Raw genomic sequence first — 25,693 nt, 5'->3', positions numbered from 1 at the left:
CAGTGGAGTCCCTTTAAGATCTGAATCATAGAAGTGTTAAAACCCGTTCACGTGGAACCCGTCAAAAATTGTACTGTATAAAGAGATTATATACACTTCTACAAATAATATCATAAACTTCTCGTTTCCCAACCAGAGCATTGGTCTTTCGGGGTGATGCACTTATATAGTTCTATTTATTAAGCATATTCTTGTATCATAGTTTGGGGACCTTTCTGTTGAAAATGTATCAGAATTAAATCGTATACATATACATGCAAAGTGCGTTAACTGGAGTGCAGGTATTAGTTACCCGCACCCCAGAGCATGCCCATTGATTGGTTCATTTTTGCTTGGGTTTACATATTGTGACGGCAGAAAAAGGGAAAGCGACAGAAATATCATATTCAGATGTTCGTTCATTGGTTCCTTTTTGCCGGGGTTTCATATTGTGACAACAGGGAACGTGTTTTTATATTTGACTATGAAGAACATCAAACGCTCGGCAATCTGATTAATACGCCCCCTCGTACAAATCAGATAGCCTCTTGTTTCGATGCTCTTTCTATTACTTAATCTGGAATGTTGTAATACACTTAAGTCGTGACGTTTTATATATGTCATTATGCTTTTAAAACAATTTTCCAACATCGAAGAATATGTAAAATATGCATATAATATTCTTATTGAAAAATTTGACTTAGACTTTATAGAAAATAAATTTCTAATTACCTCCCTATTTAACATGAAATGTAAATTCGGCAATATCTTTACAAGTAATGCTTTTTGAAACTTACAATATTCATAAATCTTCATTTGAGCATCATAAAATTATTATATTATATATATTATATATGATACAAAACCTTAAACAATGTGTTACTGTTTGCTTTATATGTATTTGTCCTCCAACTTTTTGTTTGTTTTTATTCAGTTTAGGTAAGAGATACATGATATTTTACCCTTAAGAGAGAAAAAATTACACTTACGAACGGGGAATTACCTATCGTAAAGTTACGACAGATTTTGCACTTAAGATTTTCTTAAGATTTTTTGTGAAAAGGAAATTTATTTTTAGATATCTCTTACGATAAAAAATTGTCGTAAGATTTTTTTGTGAAAATGTCTGCAGCAATCTGAGAATCGCTCCACATATGACTGATGCGTTCAATATGTATGGGTGTCAAATCATCTTGTATTATTATAATTTTTAACTAGATGCCATTTACACAATCATGTCAGTTCCTTCTTTTAAGAATCAGAATATTATTTTTAAGGTCGTATTTTAGAGGTAAAGCTTGATAAAGTAAAACATCAAAACGGGACATTTTATTAGTCTAGTTTAGAAGGTAGATTTTGGTGGCAAGCTATGCAAAATGGAACATCGTCTCTAGTTACAAGATGAGGATGTGTAATTGTCGTGTTCAATACGACACCAAAGAATTTCCTAACGGTTTAATCGATAGAGATACATCAAAACAATAGTTGATATCAGGACGTTTGTTGAACTCGACATTGTCCGAATTTGATTTCATTCTTACAATCTCTGTTTACTAATGGTAAAAATCAGTGCACAGGTATAGCCAGTTTCTGCATTCCGTCGTTTACCTCGTACATGGCTCGAGATTCAACATAATACAATATACATGTCAGGAATGTATACAAAGATTAACTAGGCTGATTAACAATAATTATATGCATGACTTAATACATATGTACAAAGATAGCATTAATGAATCCATTCCTTCAACTGATTTGAGTACAGGTGTCATAGTAATTATGTCCTTTCAGTAGCCTTTAAATGTATAATGTTTATGATAGGCGTCCATACTCAGTTTCATATTGTATGCAATGTACATAGATATTAAGCGTAATATTCAGCGTCATAGTATTCACTCTGCTTGAATTGTTTTCTATAGATTGTAATTATTCAAATAGGCAGGTATTATATCATTTTAAAACGCCGGTGAATGACTTCGTGTATTTGCATCCGAATTTGGAGGGGAAAGAAACGCCGGGGTATGATGTGACGTCGGGGTATGATGTGACGCCGAGGTATCATGTGACGAGATAGATGGTTTTGCTGTCTGCGGCAACGGTACGCGGTGATAATACGTTTTTATATCACCAGCTCCATACGTGACTGCTAAGAGTCCAGCTTCGTCGTTGTAGGCTAAGAGTCTAGGGTTTAGCAACTCTGATGTGTCCCTAATGATGTCAGTCAGAGTACATTGCGTGTCAACAACATGGACAGTGCCATCTTTACCGTTTAGAACATAAACATTCCCCAGCTTATCCAAGCTAATGTCATACGGGTTTATCAGAGGACTTTCTTTCGTTCCGCGATATTCCTTTAGAACACTTCCGCTTACTGCGTGCAAGAAAATGACGCAATCTTTTCTCCAGTCAGATATGATGAGCGCTCCTTGAAATGCTTCTACATACCTTGGAAAGTTAAAGATAGGTGCCGGAAGTTGCGGGTCGTTTTTAAAAGACATCAAAACTTCTCCTTTGAAACTAATAATATCAACGTGTGATTCACCCGGCGTATTTGACGCCATACTTGCAATCAAAGTATTCCCGTCATGTCCTTTACCTAAACCGGCATAACCCACATCAGTTCGAAAATTGTTAAGTATTTCTGCTTTCATGTTGTTTAATCGTGCGATGTAAATCTGTCTAACTTTCGGCAAAGCAATGGCTACCCAAGTGTCCTTCATATGACAAATTCCGTATGGCGATGCGTCGGTAAACAGTAATTCACAGAGAAAGTCGCCGTGTTCTGTGAAGTATTTCACCTTCTTGTTTGTTTTGTCCGACACGACAAACATGTGATTGAACCAAAGAAATCCAGTTATAAAACAAGAATACATGTCTACGATGCGTTTAGTAGGAAACCCAATAATAGGTGGCGCAATGTTCGCACCCGATATCTCAAATTTCCCCACATCAATATTCTTAACAATCACCAAATCCTCTTCACAAGGTTGAAATACAGGCTGCGCCACACCCTTCTGGAGACTAGCTAAACGATTCTGCAGAGAATCAAACTTGTTATAAATCATTCTGTCCTCAGACGATCCAACAGCTGTACCGGAAGTAAGACAGTCATCTGCTTGGGAACGAACGGAAGTAATTTCCTTCTCAACTTGCGATATTGCTTCAATACTTTTTCGTAAATTATGTTCATAGGCAGTAAACAATTCGGCATTTTCTGTTAAAAGTTTATCTTCTGATTTTTTAATAGCTAGCTTCATTGACTCAGTTGTTCGAGTTATCTTGTTTCTTTCCTGATCACGTGACTGCCCGACTTGAGTAAGTTTTCGTTGAAGATCATTTTTAAAGTCGCTGACGTCATCGGTAAAAAAATCCAAATTTTCTAGAACAGTTTCCATTTTTATATATTCGCTGTTAACTGCTATCTGAAAATAAAGAGTTAAAGTTAGAAAAGCATGCATTAAACCTACAATGATTATTTTTAATCTGAAAATATAGTTATAATAATATAAGAACTGTACATTCTGTCATAATGCGCATTAGCTAGATTAGTGTCATTCCGTTCAAGTTTTGTGCCCCCACTGTCGCATCGTGTTTACTAAAAAAGGATTTGACCTAGAGTCATATAAACTTTACAGGAATGTTGATCAGCAAGTGAAGTTGTGCACCCGGGTATTTTCGTGTGGATTTATGTAGTATTTTAGAGTTATTGCCCTTGACTTAGTAAAAAATTGCAATTTTCAACTTGTGTCGCATGTAACTCAAAAAGGATTTGACGTAGAGTCATAAAACTTTACAGGAATGTTGATCAGCATGTGTAGTTGTGCACCTGGGTATTTTCGTGAGGAGTGTTTTAGTACTTTTAGTTATTGCCCTTGACTTAGAACTTTTTGTGTCGCATGTAACTCAAAAAGGATTTGACAAACAGAGATATTGTTAAAAATTGTGGATAACGATAGCAATGGATAGACAACGAACAAAGTTTGCAAATGAGCAAAATATATGAGCCGCGTCACGACAAAACCAACATAGTGCGTTTGCGACCAGCATGGATCCAGACCAGCCAGCGCATCCGCGCAGTCTGATCATGATTCCATGCTGTTCGCTTAACAACTCTTTTACAAGTAGAGAAACTGATGGCGATCAGCAAGGATCCTGATCAGATTGCGCGGACGCGCAGGCTGCTCTGGATCCATGCTGGTCGCAAACGCACTATGTTACGCGGCTCATATGAAAGAAATGCGAGGTGTAGATGTAGCTATTCAGTCCTAGCGGGAGTTAGCATTTGATTAAGCATTGCTGATATGCATTTATGTCCGAGATATAAAACCATTATTTAAACATGGAAACAAATGTAACTTGATAACAAATTTATCATTAAAATCTGTATTTAATCAAATCTGTTAAATTTCCACTGATGTTGGTTTATTTCCGATACTATAGATAATTCATACCATGGATAATTTGTAGTTGTTGTTAAAAATTTACATTCAGTATGGTGTACTGATCGAATTTATCTCCATGCAGTTTGGATGACCAAGACTTGACCTTGTTTTGTAGTATGTCAATAGGTTATATTAACGAGGCGCGTATTTTACATTTCAATCGATATGAGCGGGTGGGGATAGGAACGTTGTTTATAGCAGTGAACAGTTATACTGTATATATATTTTAACTGCATACAAACAACAAGAAGACAATAAAGCACCCCCCCCCCGTGTCTCGACATTAGAATGAAATATGTTTCATCCTTTTCAAACAGTCATGTTAGACACAATATAGCTAATAGTGCATTCTGCATTCTTTACAGCGTTATTTATAAAAGCGTTACAATTTACTTTTAAAAATGCATCATCCCTTTACATAAAATATCATATTAAGCACAGGTAAATACCGGCATATTTGTAATTTAAATACATGCACGTAAGAAATTTATATAAACATACCTTTATACTCCTGTAGAACACAATTTTTTGCAGTTAAAGCATCTGAAAATGACTGTATGCTGACCGATAAATGACCTTTTAATGCGACAAGTATGTAATGTTGCAAGGGACGTAATCAATAGCAGAGTTTTAACACATCTAAACATGGTAATGTCCCTTAAATTGTAATAAAAACTAATTTTCAGTAAATTAAAAACAACGGAAGCTTCTTGTTTTTATTGTTTTAATGTGCTACACCAACCGTCCAGCATGCCAATCTGTGTATTAATATACCAGAGGTGGTCGCAAAAGTTTTTTTCTCTACTTTTTCAGATGACAACAAATCAAATCCACGTGAAACCAGTTCGAATTGATGGTTTAGAAAACTGGTCAGTCTTATAATAATTCAAACAAATTTCTATACAATTTTTTTCTTGTGGGTAAAGGTCAATGTCATACTTGAATAATTCAACGTCTGAGTTTGGCATATATTAGACAAATTCAAATTTTTTTAACTTGACCTTGACAGTGGTCAATATAAGGTCAAGTCCATACTAACATTCAAGTCAGTTTAGCAAAACTTTAGGACCAACTGACATGGAAGATGGACAGGCACTTGACAAAACAGTAAAGGAGCTTAAAAATTTCTTGGATTTGTAAGTTGTAGAAAGTTTTCTCAAATAACAGTGTATAACACTATGCTTTTGTCATTTACTGTTGAGGGACTTTCAATTTTACAGGGTAACTTAGAGAACTATATTTGAAGAAAACAAAAGAAAATACTATTGCTATAAATAATATATACTCCAAACATCAAATTAATATAAAGCAATACAAATGTGCTAAACATACAATGTAGCAAACAAGATAGATATCAAATAAACAACATTGCTCTTAAAATCTGGCAATGTTGCGGGGTTTTCACGTCAGCAACAGGACAATCCAATATGGACTTTATTACAGGTGTTTAAATATAAAACCAAAACCACTATAATAATGAGTTATTTGTACAGCAATGATAGAAGAAAAAATATGTTTTTAAATTCACACTGTGAATTTTCATAAACGTAAAAAACCTTGGTATTAATGAATTTATCATGTTAAAACACATCACATCATCACTTATAATCTTAATTTATATTGAAATGATATTTGATATTATAATCTGCAAATGGTCTCCAATATTTCTTTTGACATACATGTACTTAAATTATTATGAAATAATATCTAATAATTAATGAAGCAAAGTATGTGTGGGGTCTGGTTAGAGACTTATTTCTTGTGGACACAGATATCATATGGCTCTGTAATGGTGACACTGACTATTGCAGGCACATTTTGAACTTTCAGAAGATTCACTTTAAATCATTTAGTATGTAATATATTGCAATACAATACTGTCAGGGAAAACAAAGTGACATTATATTGCATGGGAAAAAATTGCAGTACCAAACTGTCAAGGAAAATAAAGTGACATTAGAAATTGCAATATCATACTGTCGGGGAAAATAAAGTGACATCATATTGCCTGGGTAGAAATTACAATACCATATTGTCAGGGGAAATATAAAGATATTATATTGCCTAGGAACATAATGCAAAACAAAACTGTCAACACAGATATTGCAATACCATAACATAGAAAAAGAATTGTTTTTACATATATAAATATTATAAACCCAGTTCTACATACTAGCATCAGAGTCAAATAACAAATGATCTGAGCTGGTCTCTGCTATAGGAGACGGTGGCAAGAACGTCATATTTGCTTCCTCGTCAAATGTTATATTAATATGGTAAGCTGACGGGGTACTAATTGCCCGTCGCGAGCGTATATTTTTACTAGGAGTTTTTCCAGATTTAGGAGAACCAGCTTCCTTTGTTTCCTCTGTTGGTTTATTTGGTGTATTCTGCAAAACAGAAACAAGAAAAAATTTTCATTTACAGAAATAAATATGTCAGTCATAATTCTTTTCCTCCAGCTTACTAATGCATATAAACTTTAATCTTTAAAAAATCTTTTGAAGTGTTCCAAAATGCAGCCAATACGTTTTAATGATCATGTATTTTGTTTTGGTTAAAAATCAAACCTTTTAAAACTTGTTTGACGATGCTCAAAATATTTGTATACAGTATACATTTGTACATGTACTTGTTGCCACACCTGTAATCAGAACATGTACTAATTTGCATATCTAGCAATACCTATATACAATATACCAACAACACCTATGACCTACCTGTCATTGTCATGCATAGTTGACTTAAAATTTGATGGTCATGTGCCCTTCAGATTCAGAGATTAACAACAATGTTATGAACAAGAGCTGTCGGTAGGACAGCAACGCTCGACTATTCTTAGTGCTTGATAGTAAAAAAAAATGCTTGATACAGTTACCCCCTCCTGTTTACAGGTTGGGGTAATGATGGTGAACAAGTGTGCAAAGTTTCAAAGCCATATGTCAATGAACTTTGAAAATATTTGAGGTATTACAAAAACTTTAACATAAATTCTAAGTCGAAAAAGGGGCATAATTCTGTCAAAATGCTTGATAGAGTTACCTCCTCCTGTCTACAAGTTGGGGTCATGATGGTGAACAAGTGTGCAAAGTTTCAAAGCCATATGTCAATGGACTTGGAAAATATTTAAGGTATTACAAAAAACTTTAACATAAATTCAAAGTCGAAAAAGGGGCATAATTCTGTCAAAATGCTTGATAGAGTTACCTCCTCCTGTCTACAGGTTGGGGTCATGATGGTGAACAAGTGTGCAAAGTTTCAAAGCCATATGTCAATGGACTTTGAAAATATTTGAACTTTTACAAAAACTTTAACATAAATTCTAAGTCAAAAAAGGGGCATAATACTGTCAAAATGCTTGATAGAGTTACCTCTTCCTGTCTACAGGTTGGGGTCATGATGGTGAACAAGTGTGCAAATTTTCAAAGCCATATGTCAATGGACTTTGAAAATATTGGAACTATTACAAAAACTTTAACATAAATTCTAAGTCATAAAAGGGGCATAATTCTGTCAAAATGCTTGATAGAGTTACCTCCTCCTGTCTACAGGTTGGGGTCATGATGGTGAACAAGTGTGCAAAGTTTCAAAGCCATATGTCAATGGACTTTGAAAATATTGGAACTATTACAAAAACTTTAACATAAATTCTAAGTCGAAAAAGGGGCATAATTCTATCAAAATGCTTGATAGAGTTACCTCCTCCTGTCTACAGGTTGGGGTCATGATGGTGAACAAGTGTGCAAAGTTTCAAAGCCATATGTCAATGGACTTTGAAAATATTTGAACTATTACAAAAACTTTAACATAAGTGGTTACGCCGACGCAGACGCCGACACTGACGCTCGGGTGACTGCATTAGCTCTACTTATTCTTAACGAATAGTCGAGCTAATAAATTAAAGCTAAGTTCTTGATATTACCAAAATTTTCTAGAAAATTAAGCAATTCTTGCATATCTGACAGGATTATCTACCGTTTTACACCGCTGCTAGAAAACCCTATCTTACATACCCCATGACAAGTAGCATGCTTTAAATGATGTCATTGACACGTGCCTATTATGAATGGATTACGTTCTTCGGATATGATGATATTTTACCGTTATGAATGAAGTTGTAAGTTCATACGCTACTATAAGGAAAAAGTGCATAATGAGAATATCAGTTTTCATTACTTCTGATCTGAAAATAATTGATATATAATATGCAAGAAAAAGAATCAAACAGCGGCTGTCGGTAAAGACCGGAATATCTAGCTCTCAAGTAACTGTTTAGCGGAAACTCGGCAGAGCCTCGTTTCTGCCGCCTCAAGCTAGATATTCTGATCTGTACAGTCAGCCAGTGTAAAATGTTTATGACCAACCTGTATATTACAACTGAAGTACTGACAATGTTTTATATTCAGTCACAAGTACTCACCTTAACAACAGCATCGCCTGCACTAGGTGTATGTCTCATAGAATTCAACACTGCTATAGTTGCAAGTGGTGTGCGTCTGAAATACATGTATAAAAAGTTTACATATATTTTATATGTTTTTTTATGTTTTCAGCCACAAATATTAATAGACTGTTGACTAATGTAACAATAACATATCTACCCCTAAAACAATCCTCTTAACAGTTGTTCACATGTATTTTCATGCATAAAGACCTCAAAGACATGCATGAAGTTACAAGCAAATATTTTCAATAAATGTTTAGAAGTTTTATTGATAGTTGCACATAAAATTTTAATCAGTGTCCAAACATGGGTGAACCTCAAGAAGTCGAAAAGAAGTGTCTGCCTCTCAACCATGAGTCATGGGTTTGAGTCCTACTGGGGTTTCCTTGTGGTCTTTCCTCAACCTAGGATTATGACCTTATTCTCCCTTGGTCTTTCCTTAACCAGTACAGGTTAGTTCCATAAAAGGAATCATGAATGTTTGAAAGTAAGCTTCAAGCTTTCATCCCAATCAATCTTTTTAAACTAAACATATTAACTGTTATAAAATAATATATGGAAACTCATTTCTATTCTTTATCCTGAGTATTTTGCATGTATTATCAATTAACAAAAAAAAAAAAAAAACTTTTTTAAAGGTGTATAACAAACAATATGGTATGGACCAAGTTTAAATATGAACCAAATAGCATTCCAATAGCCATCATAATATAAACCAGCACCCGAACATTACATATAAAATATTTACCTGGCAGGTGTATTTCTGTCTGGTCCTATTCTTACTACAGGTGGAGTACCTTTAGAGGTACTTGGTCTAGGTGATGCCACTGCAGTCTTTAAAGCTGGTGTTTTGGGACTACCAACTGGTCTGGCAGGGGTCAGTCTACTAGCAGACTTCAACGCTGGAGTTCTTGGTGACACATGAGGTCCAGGAGAAGCTCCTACATTATGTTGAGGTGACTGGAATCCCGGCCTTGGACTCCGACCAGGTCTTACTGTAGGGGAAGCCTGGAATGATAATAAACATGGCTTTTAACTCAAATATAGTTTATAACACTATATATTACATTCTGATAGGGCATTTATATCCCACATAAAGATATAAAAATCTATTATAAAACTTCACATTTGTGACATCGCTTTTCATTGGATAATCATGACGTTTATATATATTTGTAGTTTTATATACACAGCTGCTGTCAATTTATGAACAAATCTTTTTTTTTTCTAAAACAGGAAGTTTGCCGTATTATAAATTCGTTATATAACCATATAACCTGTCAAAAATCTTTATGATTATTTATGTTCAACAAAAACATGACATATACATGTGTAAAAAAATTTAGGTTCCTTCTTCAATTATATTGATTATATGTTAATACATAAGGTTTATAATAATGTTTTGATTCTAAATATTACATTGTGATATACCTGCAAATCTAAAATCTGATAAGTCTGTATACTGTTGATGTTATATGCTTGAACTATAATTGCAGATCAGGACAAAACCATTATATAAATTGGTTTAAACATACACTGGGTATTTATTTAAGATTGATTGCAAAAAAAGTTCTTGCAACTTATATTAATCACTTTCGAGTCTGCTTCCTGGAACCAACCAGTACTGGTGTCATATGAGGAAAGATGGTCGTGACCCCAGGAAGAACAACCCATGATCTCTGGGTTGAGAGGCAGACAACTTAACCACTACGCCACAGCTCCCCTTATATAAATTAAGTGGTAATGAACGTTAAGACAATCAATTTGTAATAAATAAATATTTGTGACATGAATGTAAAGCTTACTGGTAAAACAACTGGAGTATTTCTTTTATTCTGTCCTTGTTCTTCCTCCTCTGACAACTTTCTTAAGTCAAACTCTATCTCTGTAGCTAATCTTCTATCTGCAGACAGTACCTCTGTAATATTTATAGAAAATAATTACTTTTATCTGATCACATAAACCGCGGCACAGGAGTGTAATAAAGCCATTTAATAAAAACGATATTATACTAGTGTAATAACACTTTGATGTGACGTCATTTGCATTAAATATCAACAAAGCGTTAAAGCGTATTGATGTTAGCGTTACACTATAGACATGTCAATGAAAAATGTTTCTTTTTAACAGTTTACCGTTATTATTTTATTATATGTGATAAATAGAACAATTTATTAGTGGAGATTTAATACTAAACTTCTTGAACTTGTTGAATAAAACAATATCATGCTCCCCAGAGGCTTGCATATGATTTTATACAATACATTCAATAAATTTAGTACTAAACCTACACTCATTCAATATCCTCTATACATAAAACATATGGCACAGTGTGTTTGATATTGTTGCTCTATCCTTCCCTGCCGAATTTCTTTAATGAACATGTCCAGCTTCCATTTTTTGGACCTGTCCATTATCAATTTAAGGGATTTCAAGATGAAATTCAAAGTTAGCCAACAGTTTACAGCCGGTCCGACTGCACTTACATGTAGACTGGCCTGTCACTATACTGGTGGCAAAGGTTAATTATTTACAGTAAATACAAGGAAAGGGCTGGTATTGAACTTAAATCTAACATTCAGTCGAAAATATCATACACCCAATAATCAATAGGATATGTTTGTTGAATATTCTACTTCAACTCTGAAGATGTTTGTTTGTTTGTTTGTGTTTTACGTCACACCGACACAATATAGGTCATATTACGACGTTCCAGCTTTACTGGTGGAGGAAGACCTCAGGTGCCCTTCTGTACATTATTTCAGGCATGAACGGGCACCTGAGTAGAACCACCAACGTTCCGTAAGCTAGCTGGATAGCTTCCTCACCTGAAGGAATTCAAAGTCCCTGTCGGGATTCGAACCCACAGCGGTGAGGGGCAAGTGGTTTGAAGCCACTTGGCCACGGACGCCCCTTTGAAGATGTTACAGGATAATAGTATGTATATTAGTAAGATAATCTGCTGCATAAAATAATGGGACAAAAATTAATTTTTTGAGAGTAGAAATATGTCTACCTTTAACTTCCTTCTTGTAGTCCTTCATTAGTTCCCGTAGATATAACAACAAGTCTTTCTGTAGTGGAGATCTCTTCTCCTCTAACTGTAAGTATGCCATTCTATAAGTTTCACATTTTAAACATACACAAAAATAGAGCTGTCATCCCTAGAGACGATATTGATGTATTGTTAATATTTTTCTGTCGATCAAGATACACATTTGAATAAATTGATTATTTTGATAAATTATTTAAATGTCTATTAATTATGAAAATTCACTAAAAACATATACAAAAGCAGGTGGCCATTATATATAAGATTTTAGGATTATTTTTCGATATATCAGTGTATCGTCAATATTTGTCATCCGATATCGGTATATCATTAATATGCTTTGTGCTGAATCAATGGCAGCTCTACACATACATGTATAATAATGTCACATACCTTAATTTTCATTCTATATATAATACATGTATATACTCTTTAAATTTCACCATCAGAAATTTAGTTTCAATGGTATCACAGACTAAAAGGTCACAATTTTTACCAGGACTTCATGAGCTCCATGTGTCATCACAGCAAAATGTCCGTACATTGTTACTGGTCACATACACATCAAATAAAACACATTTCTCAAAAACACTTCCAGTCCTGGTATGTCAAAAAATCTGAGTGGAGACCCTTTAAGTATGAATGTAATATTTGCCTTATATAATAAGTGACTTACCTTATGTTTCGTATATAATGAGTGACTTACCTTATGTTTCAGAGAAATCACTACAGGCACTATGTTTTCTACAACATCATTTTTCAAAACCTATTAATCAAATAAAAATGACTTCAAAAGACATACATTGTAGAAATATTACAGAAAACTAATCTGTAAGCTTTAAATTCTTAAAATTTGTTAAATTTTAGTGACATTTTTACAATATAATATTTACCAAAAGTTTTTTTAAGGGTGAAAAGACTGAAGTTTCTTCTGGGAATAAATCAAAAGCTCAAGTCTGAATAAGCGTAGAATCTGTAGTTCAATATTAGGTTTAAACCAGTAAGGCAATTTTTAAGATAAAAGTCATCACATGATTCAAACCATTTGAGGTACCAGTAAAGGAATTTTTAAGATCATACTCATGATGTTAGGATGAACATAGTAAGATAATGTAACCTTGGTCATAATTGTCTTCTTAGCTGTTGCTGCTACAGCCTCAGCCATTTCCTCACTGTCACCGGCAACTTTCTCATTTGTCAGCTTCCTCAGGGAGGTTAATTTTATCTCCTGGAAATAAAGGTTACTCTTATAAATAAAGGTAATTCTTTTCAGTGTCAAATGAATGAAATAAAAGTGTACTGAAGATACATTTGAGCCGCGTCACGACAAAACCAACATAATGGGTTTGCGACCAGCATGGATCCAGACCAGCCTGCGCTCCGCGCAGTCTGATCAGGAACCATGCTGTTCGTTATCAGTTTCTCTACTTGTTATACGGTTTGTAAGCGAACAGCATGGATCCTGGTCTGGATCCATGCTGGTCGCAAACCCATTATGTTGGTTTTGTTGTGACGCGGCTCATATATAGCATGTTTGTAAGGATGATGTGATAACCACTGACAGAGATAGTGGAGTATATATCATTTATCAAAGCAGGAAGGAATAACCATTGATGTCTATAAATAGCATAGGTATTTTTCAAGTATTTCAAAACCAACGTTATTGATCTGTCTAATTTCATATACCAGGTATAACAAATGACAGGTGTTAATCCCTTCAGAAATGTCCGAGGACTGTGCACAGAAGAATTTTCTCAACTACATGTACTTATTCATGTAAATGAAACAACAACAAAATATGGATTTACTAAATCACAAACCCTACAATATGTGCCAGGGCTCTTAATAACAACTTTGAGCTGTCCTGTGAAAGTTTATTTGAAAATCTTTGGAGAAATGTAGGACATAGGCATATAAGAAATTGTTCACACCTGCCCAGTGATATTCAACAATCTAAAGACCGGTATTTTCTTTCAGAAAAAAACAAAACAAAATCAACAGGTTAATGAAATATTCACATCTAATACAAGTAATTCTCATATATAAACTTTTATTATCATTGATTGTCATATCCGACAACTTTTCAGCCAACTTTATAAGGAGAGACAACAATAGCATGGTTAACCTACACTACAGAAATAAATCATGCCAATAAAATAAAAGAAGTTTCCAGGAAAAGTTCTACAAATAGTTCTACAAATTAGTTTAAACCAAATAAAAGTATTTTCTAGGAATTGTTAAACCAAGATCAAAAATACTTTCTATAAATTGCTAAACTGTTAAATTTTTAATTTCATTAAATTGTGTTAAAGTCAACTTAAATGATTTTATTAAGAGGTAAAGCACCTGACTATTCTCAGTGCATGATAATAAAGCAAGAGCCTGAATAATGTAAGATTATTTCATTCCAAATACATGACAAAGTTACAATCATGGTAACTTATCTAATATTCTGATCCCAAAGACATGCGTAAAGTAAAAACCTACAGTAGTTTTGTAGAGTGACCTTTGTTACTAAACTTTCACCATAAATTTTCATAAAGTTCACAAAGAACCACAATTAAATCAAAATTCATGCCAGACTTATAGACCTTGATGAGTCATAATTCCAAAAACATGTGAAATTTCAGTGGTTCATGAGATATGATGCTCACAATGGGCCATAATTCAGTGAAAATACATGCCAGAGTTGTGGGACATGGATTTGATGCTCACAATGGGCCATAATTCAGTGAGAATACATGCCAGAGTTATGGGACATGGATAATGACCAATGTTAATTCTCAAGTGAATGTCTTCAATAGTTTTGAAGATTGACCTTGCATGTACATTGTACAACCTTTACCAAGATTAAGTTCATAGAGAGTTATAATTCAGTCAAAATCCATGCCACAATTCTCAGATTAAAAATGTGACCTTCAATTAAAATTCCAACAACATTTGTGAAAACCTTCCATAATTTTGAAGATTAATCTTAAGAACAGCTAGCAGCATATACATTTTATAAGAACTGATTACCTTGCAGCTAAGTATAGCAAGAGCATCTTTCAGAACATCCTTGGTCTCATCATTTATAGGTAGTATATCATCTACTGTCTCTCCCAAAATCTGTATTATAAAACATATGATACAGAAATTCAACAAATATACATTGCCACTCGATTAACCACACCACATGTCAGTGTTCTCAGGGAAATGGTGGCAGGAACCACAAAAATGGGGAACTTGTGTTGTGCAAGGAAAAATATGTCTTTATTGGTATAAGCACTTGAAAATGTTGATAACCACACTTTATTACATTTTCAATGTTTTCAACCTCATTTCTTTTATTCCTGAGATAGTATGTAATTAATATGTACAAATAATGAACCAATCAGTAGATGCAGTCATAGACTTGAAGGGAAGTGTGGTGGCTTGATGGTTACAGTGTTGGCCACTCAACCTAATATTTATGGCTTGGGTCATGACTTGGGTTTACCCTTAATCATGACACTATATAGGAGTGGTTATTTCCAGGAAAATTATTTTCTAAGAAAACAAACTCTTGTCTGATTATCATAAGTAACACTTGCTTCACTATCCCCAATGAATATACATGTATATACAGTACAAGGCAAATTTCAAAACTAACTAAATTTTTTTTTAATAACTCACCTCCTGTGTAAGTTTAGTTTTAAGCTGGAACCTGTGGTTATCGGTCATGTTCTCAAGTAGGAACTTGTATAAAGTCATCCTCTTTCTAAAATATATAAAACAAATCCACTATCTTATAAAGCTAAAACTTTCAATTTTAGTTAAACCCTTATCCTGATGAATGTCAGTTTTGGGTTTTGCCCTACTATGAATATGGAAGTTCTTTTAAAGGAAGAATGTTTTTTTTTTTTTTTGTTTTTTGGTTGGGTTTTATGTCTTATCACAATGAAAAGTCATAATAATAGCAACTTTTCCAGTTTTACTGGCGGAGGAAGCCCTCCAGGCATTAATTCAGCCACTAATATGCACCTGAGTAGAACATCCTACATTCCTTAAGCTAGCTGAAAACTTGAAAAGCTTTCTGACATTAAATTATCATAAATCCCTGTTGGGATTCCAACCCACAGTGGTGAGGGACAAGTGGTTTCAACACAACCAAAGACATCCCTAAAAAGATTTCAATGACAAAGTTACAAAAAGTGAGCTACCAACAGCATCAGGCCTTGCTCTCTAATTGTGGGAAATGCTAATCACTTTTGATTCTATAAATATTTGCCCAACCCTATATTTCAGTCTTGTTATACTTTCTTGGTTCAACGGGGTCATAAATTGATAGTTTAGAATTAAATTATAATTAATAACAATAGAGAATTGTACAAGAAGTAACAGTTCTCGTTATCTCCCAAGAACAATTTTCACCAATCTTTCTTTCATTACTCTTCAAGAATCTACCCTTTTCATAATACTTCAACAATAATGTTAAACATAACAAGGTGCAAAAAAAGGCAAATATCAACTTTTGTTAAACATATTGAGATTTACATTGCTCATATTAAAAGAAGTGATTCTTTTATAGTTTCTAATTTTATTTTGTTATATCTGGTGGAGGAAGACCTCAGGTGCCGCTCCATGCATTATTTCAGGCACAAACAGGCACCAGAGTAGAAACATCGATGTTACACAAGCTTACAGGAAAGGTTCTTCACATGAGAGAATCCAAAGTCTCTGGAGGAATTTGAATCTGCGGCAGCAACGGACAAAACTGTATCTGTAACTAGAACTCCGCGAGTCGGATGTGTCGCCTTGTGAACAATATAGTTTAGGAGAAATGGCCAGGACAAAAATGAAATACGAAAACTAACAAAGGGCATTAGCTCAAAAAATAATAAGTGAAGAGCAGCAGTTTCTCTGCACTGCACTTCTTATCAATAAGATCTATCATTCTATGAAGTTTCAAGTCCATATCTTTTATAATTTATGAGAAATGACCTGGACAAAAATAAAATATGAAAATATATAAAGGATAATAACTCAAAAATTAGAAATGCAGAGTACCGGTTCTTGCACACTGCACTTTTTTTTTAACAAGATATGTTTGTAAAACATGTATGCCCCCTATCAGCAGCCAATTAGTCATGTGATAAGGTTATTATGCATGACTTCTGACCCAGTGATCAAACAATTAATAAGGGTTATAAAGTATCTACTGGTCATGACCTTGACCTTTGACATCTTGACCCAAAACTCAATAGGGGTCATCTGCTGGTCACGACCAATCATCATACAAAGTTTGAAGTTCCTAGGCCTAGGCGTTTTTAGTAAATTGATCAGAAACCGTTTTTACCTACAAGGTCAATGTGACCTTGACCTTTGACCCCTTGACCCCAAAATCAATAGGGGTCATCTGCTGGTCATGACCAATCACCATGCCTAGGTTGAAGTTCCTAGGCCTAAGGGTTCTCTTATTATTGATCAGAAACCATTTTAACATACAAGGTCAATGTGACCTTGACCTTTGACCCCAAAATCAATAGGGGTCATCTGCTGGTCATGACCAATCACCATGCCAAGTTTGAAGTTCCTAGGCCGAAGCGTTCTTTAGTTATTGATCAGAAACCGTTTTTACTTACAAGGTCATTGTGACCTTGACCTTTGACCCCTTAATCCCAAAATCAATAGGAGTAATCTGTGGTCATGACAAATCACCATACCAAGTTTGAAGTTCCTAGGCCTAAGTGTTCTTGAGTTATTGATCAGAAACCGTTTTTACTTAAAAGGTCAATGTGACCTTGACCTTTGACCCTTTCACCTAAAACTCAATAGGGGTCATCTGCTGGTCATGACCAATCATCACACAAAGGTTGAAGTTCCTAGGCCTAAGCGTTTTTAGTTAATTGATCGGAAACCGTTTTTACCTACAAGGTCAATGTGACCTTGACCTTTGACCCTTGACCCCAAAATCAATAGGTCATCTGCTGGTCATGACCAATCACCATACCAAGTTTGAAGTTCCTAGGCATAAGGGTTCTTAAGTTATTGATCGGAAAGCATTTTTACCTACAAGGTCAATGTGACCTTGCCCTTTGACCCCTTAACCCCAAAATCAATAGGGGTCATCTACTGATCATGACCAATCACCATACCAAGTTTGAAGTTCCTAGGCCTTAAGGTTCTTTAGTTATTGATCGGAAACCGTTTTTGCTTTCAAGTCAATGTGACCTTGACCTTTGACCCCTTGACCCCAAAATCAATAGGGGTCATCTACTGGTCATGACCAATCACTATACCAAGTTTGAAGTTCCTAGGCCTTAAGGTTCTTTAGTTATTGATCGGAAACCGTTTTTGCTTTCAAGGTCAATGTGACCTTGACCTTTGACCCCTTGACCCCAAAATCAATAGGGGTCATCTACTGGTCATGACCAATCACCATACCAAGTTTGAAGTTCCTAGGCCTAAGGGTTCTTTAGTTATCACTCTGAAACCATTTGGTCTACGGACCGACGGACCGACAAGTGCAAAGCAATATACCCCCTTTTCTTCGAAATGGGGGCATAATGAGTCTATCATCCTTAGAAGTTTCATGTCTATAGCTTTCATACTTGAGGAGAAATGACCTGGTTAAAATAAAGAATGAAAATTAACAAAGGGCAATAACTCAAAAAATAAGAAATGCAGAGTACCTGTTACTGTGCACTGCACTTCTTCTTAATGAGATCTATCATCCTATGAAGTTTCAAGTCCATAGCTGTTATACATTAGGAGAAATGGCCCCGACAAAAATAAAGTATGAAAATTAACAAAGGGAAATAACTAAAAAATTAGGAAATGCAAAGTACCGATTCTTGTGCACTGCACTTCTTCTTAATGAGATCTATCATCATTTGAAGTTTCATGTCCATAGCTTTTATAGTTGAAGAGAAATGGTCCGGACAAAATTAAATTATGAAAATTTACAAAGGGCAATAACTCAAAAATTAAAAAGTGCAGAGTACCGGTCCTTGTGCACTGCACTTCGTGCTATTAAAAGAAGCATGCATAACAAGTTTGAAGTCAATCCAACTTAAAGTGACTGAGTTATGCTCTGGACAAGCTTTAGGGGACGCCGACAACGACACTGCCGACAAAAGTAATCCCTATATGTCGCATTTTCAAGGCGACACAAAAACTGCACATGTGATACTGTATCTACAATGCTGTATGAGTAGTAATGTATCTGCAATACCAGGCTCATACTTAGAAAACTGTGTATAAGAATATTATAATATTACATACAGAGCTGTGGTGATATGTTTTACTTACTCTTTATTCTTTTCTCCATTCAATGAAAACATCTCACGATCCTTGTTTGACTGTGTAAATTTGTTATAAACTGTAACCAAAAAATAGAATCAAATTTAACAAAAACAAAAAATCAACTTTTTCATTGTAATGTCATCATTGCTAAAATTATTCTTAACAAATTCAACAACATCATTATCTTGATAGTAAACTAGTAATTGTACCATCTTGTATTAACGTCACAACACGTAAAAAAACTTTGTCAAGTATCCTAATGTGTTTTATTAAACATAACATATCCATAAATGAGCCGTGCCACGACAAAACCAACATAGTGCGTTTGCGACACGCATGGATCCAGACCAGCCTGCGCTTCCGCGCAGTCTGATCAGGATCCATGCTGTCCGCTATCAGTTTCCCTACTTGTAATAGGGTTCGTAAGCGAACAACATAGATCCTGATCAGACTGCGTTGATGCGCAGGCTGGTCTGGATCCATGCTGGTCGCACACGCACTATGTTGGTTTTGTCATGACGCGGCTCAAATGTATTCTACAAATATTTAATAAAAATTCCTTTACAATATTTCAGTACAAGATATACATGACAGTGTATTAGTCAAGAAATGTGTCCATAAGATATGGATTCCCCCACACTCTACCATTTTGTCAGTTTACAGACAGAGTGATAGACAATGCAGATCTACAAGCCCATGAGCCCTTAGTGGTAAGGGCATCAAAATCCCTCATAAAAAACATAGTATCTTATTACAATTACTTTATCATAAATAATGTAGATTTTGTCATTTATCCAATTAACATTTAGTTACCTGTATTACCAAACATAATAAATATGATAAATGTGTAGTAGTATTGTAAAAGTGAGTAAACCGTAACGCTTAACTAACTTGTGTGCTTCTTGTAATCATTAAAATGGAACAGACATTCCACAAAATGTTGAAAGAACATGTTTGGGTTTCGCTGTATCAACATATGTAGAAGACAAAACTCCGCTGAAATAGAGAGAAACAAACTGTGATGTAATTTTCACTGATGCATACACAATACTGATACATAAAATGCTTCGTGATAAATCAGATCATGTATGTTGTAATTAAGGATGAAACAACAAAGAAATTTTATATATGTATATAATTATTCTTCTAAAACAATTTCCAAACATCCAAGAATATGTTAAATATGTTCTGCAAATATTTATGGCATTATAAGTAATCATTTAAACATATGCATTCGTTTCTTATTGAAAAATTTGGCTTAGACTTTATCAAAAATAGATTTCTAATTACCTCCCTTTAATTACATAAAATGTGAATTTGGTAATATCTTTATAAATAATGCTTTTTGGAACTTACAATATTGATAAATCTTCATTTAAGCATTTTATTTATGATAAAAAAAAAAACATAAAAAAATGAGTTACAGGATCTTTTAGAATACCTTAATCAGAAATATCTCATGATCATATCTTCTGTCAAGAAGAATTTAACAAATATATGACCTTTACAAGTTTAAAAGAGCAGACAACTTGCATATTTACTAAGACAGACTTCATGACTATATTCTGTGCATCATGACTGTGAGAAAAGAACCATGAAGGAAAATTAATTAATCAGTAACAATTTATGCTAAAGTTACGTCTTGATTTCTGACTTACAATTACAACACTTAAATTGTTAGAAGTTTCAACTAAATGTTGTCTTTGTGAAAATACAATTTTCAAGCAAGAGATTTCCTCTTAAAGATGAAGTTCATTGAATTTGGTCAGTGGCCAACAATTATGACTCTAAATGCATGTATTAAGTTCCAAATAAAAACTTGATAAAGAAAATCAGAAATGGACTAGCATCAACACCTTAACAATGAAATCCAAAATATCAATGCAGACATTAGTAAAACAACTAAATTTTAAAATTAATTTAGTTAACAAATGATTAAGAAACCACTGTAGCACATTATTTAATTTGTTCTAGCTTAGTACTATTTTTGACCTATTAAAAAAGAAATATCAGGTAGATGAAGTTTATTTCATACCAAATGCTTTTATTTCATCACATGTGTCCAGGAGTGTAGATATAAATCTGTAGAAGAGAGCACCTTTCCATTTAATATAATCTTCTTGTAATAGACGAGTTATAACTGTTAGAGTCTGCTTACGTACCAGTTGTGAAGGATCCTTCAAACACGATGCAATGTTTGATATATAAGCATTTGCAGTAGTTGTGTACCTAAAATCAAATGTCACTTTATATCATTAGTTATAAAGATTTTTGACAGGTTATATGGCCCTATATAAACGGTGGTTTGAAAATGTAACCCAAGCTGCTAGGCTGTCGGGAATATTTATAATAAATTTATGATACAGCAAACTTCTTTTTTAGACAAAAAAATACAAAAAAGTGAGATTTCTTCATAAATTGACAGCAGCCATGTATATAAAACTCTATTAACATCATGATTATCCAATGAAACTCGGCATTACAAACATGCAGTATTATAGAAGTATATGTATTACATCCCACTGAGGGCTACAGAACAAAATGTTCCTCTGACACAAATGAAGTCAAGCAAGGTTGACAGTGAGATGTGATATTTATTTTACTAGACTGACCAAAACAATATTCAAGATATACATCTTAAACATATTATCTAAAATCTGGTAATTCTCCGCAAGAGCACAAAGGCAGTTTGGTAATGTCAGTGGGCTGAAGTCATGCTGTCATGTGACATTACAAATTGTTACCCTTTGATATCACAAAAGGCTATATAGTAAATAAATCAAGTTTGGTACTATAATCAAAATTAAGTTATTGTTTCATGAATGTTAAGAAGTTTTATTTGAATAATCATAAAAGAGATGCAACACACTAAATTTGGTGAAGATCTGATGATTGGTATGTAAAAAACAATTATACCCTTTCTATAATTTTTGTTATCCTAGTCTAATAGTGGGTCCAAACGGATTTATTTGACCAAGCAGAAAGGGCAAAATCTACTGATATAAATATGCTTAAACTAAAATCAATATATAGCCAAGCACGTTTGCCACAGGACAACAACAACTTCGGCCAACTTTGCTACAAAAAAAAAACTATGAAAACACAAGCAGTAAATACCTGACACATAGATCTGACATTATTATCACTACATTGTTTCTTATAGCAGGATCTTTTGATATCTCTAATTCCCTAGCTAATGCAGCTATACATTTCTTTGCCAAGTCTTCGTTTTGCAAACATAACTTCCCTGCCAAAAAAATAGTATGGTAAAAATTTTCATAAAATTTCTAAAAATTTAAAATTGGTGTGGTCCAGGAAAACATTACATTAATAAATGATTTTACTAAATCAAATATTAAAGATACACTATGCTCATCCTAAAGTAAAATATTTTAATCACAGAAATTTACTGAAATCTATGGAATTCTTACTGAATATGTCTTTTTTGAACAAAAGAATAAATAAACTATGTATATGAAGCTCAGTTCCCTATTGCAGGTCAAGTAAAGTTGGTCTTTTCCTAAAAAAAAAAAAAAACCTGCCAGTTTTTTTAATGATGCTACATATTCATATTGTGATCACCTATAGTGTGTAGAATTTTAAACATAATACTTTGTATAAAGTCAAAACATGTTTATAAATTATCATACATTTATAAAGAGACTGTGTAGCAATTATTAATATTTTCACACTTGAGCATAGTATATGGACTCTAGAAACATCATTAGATACACATATTTTTTATTTTATGGTTCTAACAATTTCTTAATCTTACACTTTACATATTTCACTCTGTGACAAACTATTTTTAAAAACTTCTTCTTATAAGCATTTGAGCAAAACAGATAATTACTTTAATTTTGAGTGGGAAACGGGTTCTAAAGTTATAAGCCTTTCACTTGTAAATGCTGTATACGTACTTACCTAGAGTTACAAATGCAAAAGCTCTGATTCTGTTGGACATGACACAACCCCTGAATTGTGTAAGTGGCTGGGATGCCTGCTGTGAGCTACCCTGGGAATCTCTAGAATCTTGTTCTCCTTGACTTAACTGATCTAATTGTATATAAATAATATAATTCAGATAAGATAATATATACATCAATAATACCTCACTCGTTAATTGCCGATGTTTGGCAATCTTTGTCACTTTCTATGTAACATTTACTTGATAAACTGACAAATCTAACAAGATAACAAGATTTTTGCGACGGACGCGCCCTCAGGCGCGTTCAGAGCTAAGTCATCTACATGGGATTTCGTCTGCTACACTCGCGCAAAGTGTCCTCAACCGATTAACAGCCCAAGAAAAAGTACATGAATTTGATCCTTTAAAACTCCCATACTATGTCGGGATATCTTAAAATCTTCCATATTTAGCCTTTTCAATTTCAAATTAAGTTATCCAAGTTAAAATATGGACGTATATGATTGATAAAAACGTTGTAGTCCCGTAGTATTATTGCCCAATTATGCAAATTACTGCCGAAACGATTTACCGCTGTCGAAAAAGTAGGACAGCAAATTATACTATAATAAAGGTGTAAGCTCTGAGTTCCAAGAAATCATTAGTAGGAAATAAATATTTCTACAATATACAAAACATTATTATTAACAAATCAAAAGTTTTTTCGACTCTAGAATAACTCGCGCATTAATAAAAGAAGAACTATTTTCGTGACTCATACCGCGGGTTTAGCTGAATATTCAGCAGTTATTAATAAATTAGATACATTTTCTAGGTCACGATATGAGTTAACCTTCGCTATTCTAAAAATAGATTCTGCTTTACCTGTGCTGATTTTCGGACAGTAGGGAGTACACATTATACATGTTATAAACCAGCGGATACTTACTTTGTTCACATGCAATACTTTTAGAAATTCTATACAATTGTAAGAAGCAAACAAGTTGAAAATGTAATTACGTGTGAAAATGAAAAGGACAACTAAACACTATAGTGCTTTTAAAAAAAATTGTGACATTTAGATTAAAATAATCAAAGTGCTGAAAGCACTGATGGGGGCGCAATATGTGATAATTTCGAGATTTGTATAGCAATCTACTTTAGGTGTTCCAATCTGATATCATTCTTCTTTCAAAGTTGAATAAGTGCCCATTTTGTACACAATATAATAGTAACACTTCCAAACTCTTGTCAAAATTGAAAATCATGTACCAAGAACATACTAACAAACCCAGGCAAAATGCATAATTGATATCATATATATCATGAATAAACATTTTAAATTATTTCATTGGATTTTGTTGGGAAACTATAGTTGTTTAACCAATTTTCATGTAAAGTACTTCTTTATGTGAATGTATAACACATAAATCAGTGTACTTACTATATTTATTCCAAGAAATGATTATGCAGATAGAAAATAAACAGAAAATTTAACTGTCTATAAAATATTTCTAAAATAAAACCAGGACTGTAAGAACAAACTTATTTTTTGTAGAAACCTTTCAAGCACAATAGATAATACATGTGAGAATGTAAATTGGAATGGATACATATAATCAAGTTGGCATTGAAAACAAGAGCCACTATCTAGCTTGGGCCATGCTTGGCTTTTTCTTATATTGAAAGTCAAACACATCAGTAGGAGAATATTGTAATATCTATTAGAGTACTCCTAGAAAACATAATATAAATGTATAAAGTAAATTTCAAATTTGAATAGTAAAGGTCATAGTTGAATGATAATTGTTCTTTTGTCCAAGAATGAATCAAATCATAGACAAAAACAAAGTTATGACAATGTGAGTGAATTTCAATTGTTTAACCTTGGAGGTAATGGTCATTTAAATGTCAAAATATATCAGAAAAAATTCAACATGTTGGTTCTGTGTTTGTTTGTTCAAGCATGATTCAAAGCATGGAACAAAATATTTTCAAGATCTAGTAAAATCTAAATGTTTTTAAAATCTAGTAGAATCAAAACTTTACAATAAATATATCAATAAATATACTATAAAGTACATTATAACAATACATGTATTTTGGATAATACACTCTCAGCTGAAATACTTTAAATGGGTGTGGTATTATAAATGTTTGTAAATATTGTAAGTTATCTAATCAATAAGTCTATTCTTAATAAAAGAAACTTGCATCTTGATATTTTCTGTACAAACTAGAACTGCCATTGTCATGGCGTGAATACCCCCACATACCAATTTGTCAGAATCAACAGTAGTCATTTACAGCTCAGCCAAATCTGAGGGAAGTAAGCCAGTGCATTGCTAAGTTATATATTCTACATGTTTTAGTAGAAAAGATCAAAGTGAACTTTACCTTGGACCTACTGACCTCAAAACTAAAACTGCCATTGAATGACTTCAATAACACCCCCCCCCCCCCATTTCATGCAGCCTTGCCTGGAGGTGTTTTATGATGAATATATGAGACCATTTGAGCAGACAAGCTAATTGTAATAAAAGCCCCTGTGACCTTGACCTTTGCCCCAGTAACCTCAAAATCAATAGGGGTATTCTACTAAT

General features: G+C 33.7%; 2 protein-coding genes across 2 annotated transcripts in view; both read right to left on the bottom strand.

Annotated features, from left to right (window-relative positions):
* Positions 1-1,934: 1,934 nt before the first annotated feature.
* LOC132720695 (uncharacterized) lies at positions 1,935-3,374 on the bottom strand. Its single transcript, XM_060704879.1, has one exon. It carries the CDS (start codon positions 3,372-3,374, stop codon positions 1,935-1,937), a length of 1,440 nt encoding a protein of 479 aa, XP_060560862.1.
* A 2,299-nt stretch (positions 3,375-5,673) lies between these two features.
* LOC132720693 (condensin-2 complex subunit D3-L-like) overlaps positions 5,674-25,693 on the bottom strand; it is a 60,611-nt gene continuing 40,591 nt past the window's right edge. Inside the window, exons 24-37 of the mRNA XM_060704876.1 lie at positions 23,108-23,239; positions 22,301-22,430; positions 21,219-21,412; positions 20,075-20,179; positions 19,190-19,259; positions 15,572-15,656; positions 14,936-15,025; positions 13,035-13,145; positions 12,624-12,683; positions 11,882-11,966; positions 10,671-10,783; positions 9,614-9,873; positions 8,842-8,917; positions 5,674-6,811 (exon numbers count right to left, since the gene is read on the bottom strand). Of these exons, the coding sequence (XP_060560859.1) occupies positions 6,587-6,811; positions 8,842-8,917; positions 9,614-9,873; positions 10,671-10,783; positions 11,882-11,966; positions 12,624-12,683; positions 13,035-13,145; positions 14,936-15,025; positions 15,572-15,656; positions 19,190-19,259; positions 20,075-20,179; positions 21,219-21,412; positions 22,301-22,430; positions 23,108-23,239 (1,736 nt within the window). The 3' untranslated portion in view covers positions 5,674-6,586. The remainder of the gene's footprint in view (positions 6,812-8,841; positions 8,918-9,613; positions 9,874-10,670; positions 10,784-11,881; positions 11,967-12,623; positions 12,684-13,034; positions 13,146-14,935; positions 15,026-15,571; positions 15,657-19,189; positions 19,260-20,074; positions 20,180-21,218; positions 21,413-22,300; positions 22,431-23,107; positions 23,240-25,693) is intronic.

Source organism: Ruditapes philippinarum, unplaced genomic scaffold (genome assembly GCF_026571515.1).
Source record: "Ruditapes philippinarum isolate M1 unplaced genomic scaffold, ASM2657151v2 ctg859_1_1_1_1, whole genome shotgun sequence".
In the NCBI taxonomy this organism is placed as follows: domain Eukaryota; kingdom Metazoa; phylum Mollusca; class Bivalvia; order Venerida; family Veneridae; genus Ruditapes; species Ruditapes philippinarum.
The sequence above is the reverse complement of the archived record's forward strand: the minus strand, read 5'-3'. Positions and strand labels throughout refer to the sequence as shown.

Excerpts from the sequence above, each read along its gene's own strand:
- LOC132720695 (XM_060704879.1), bottom strand. The coding sequence starts at position 3,374 with ATGGAAACTGTTCTAGAAAATTTGGATTTTTTTACCGATGACGTCAGC.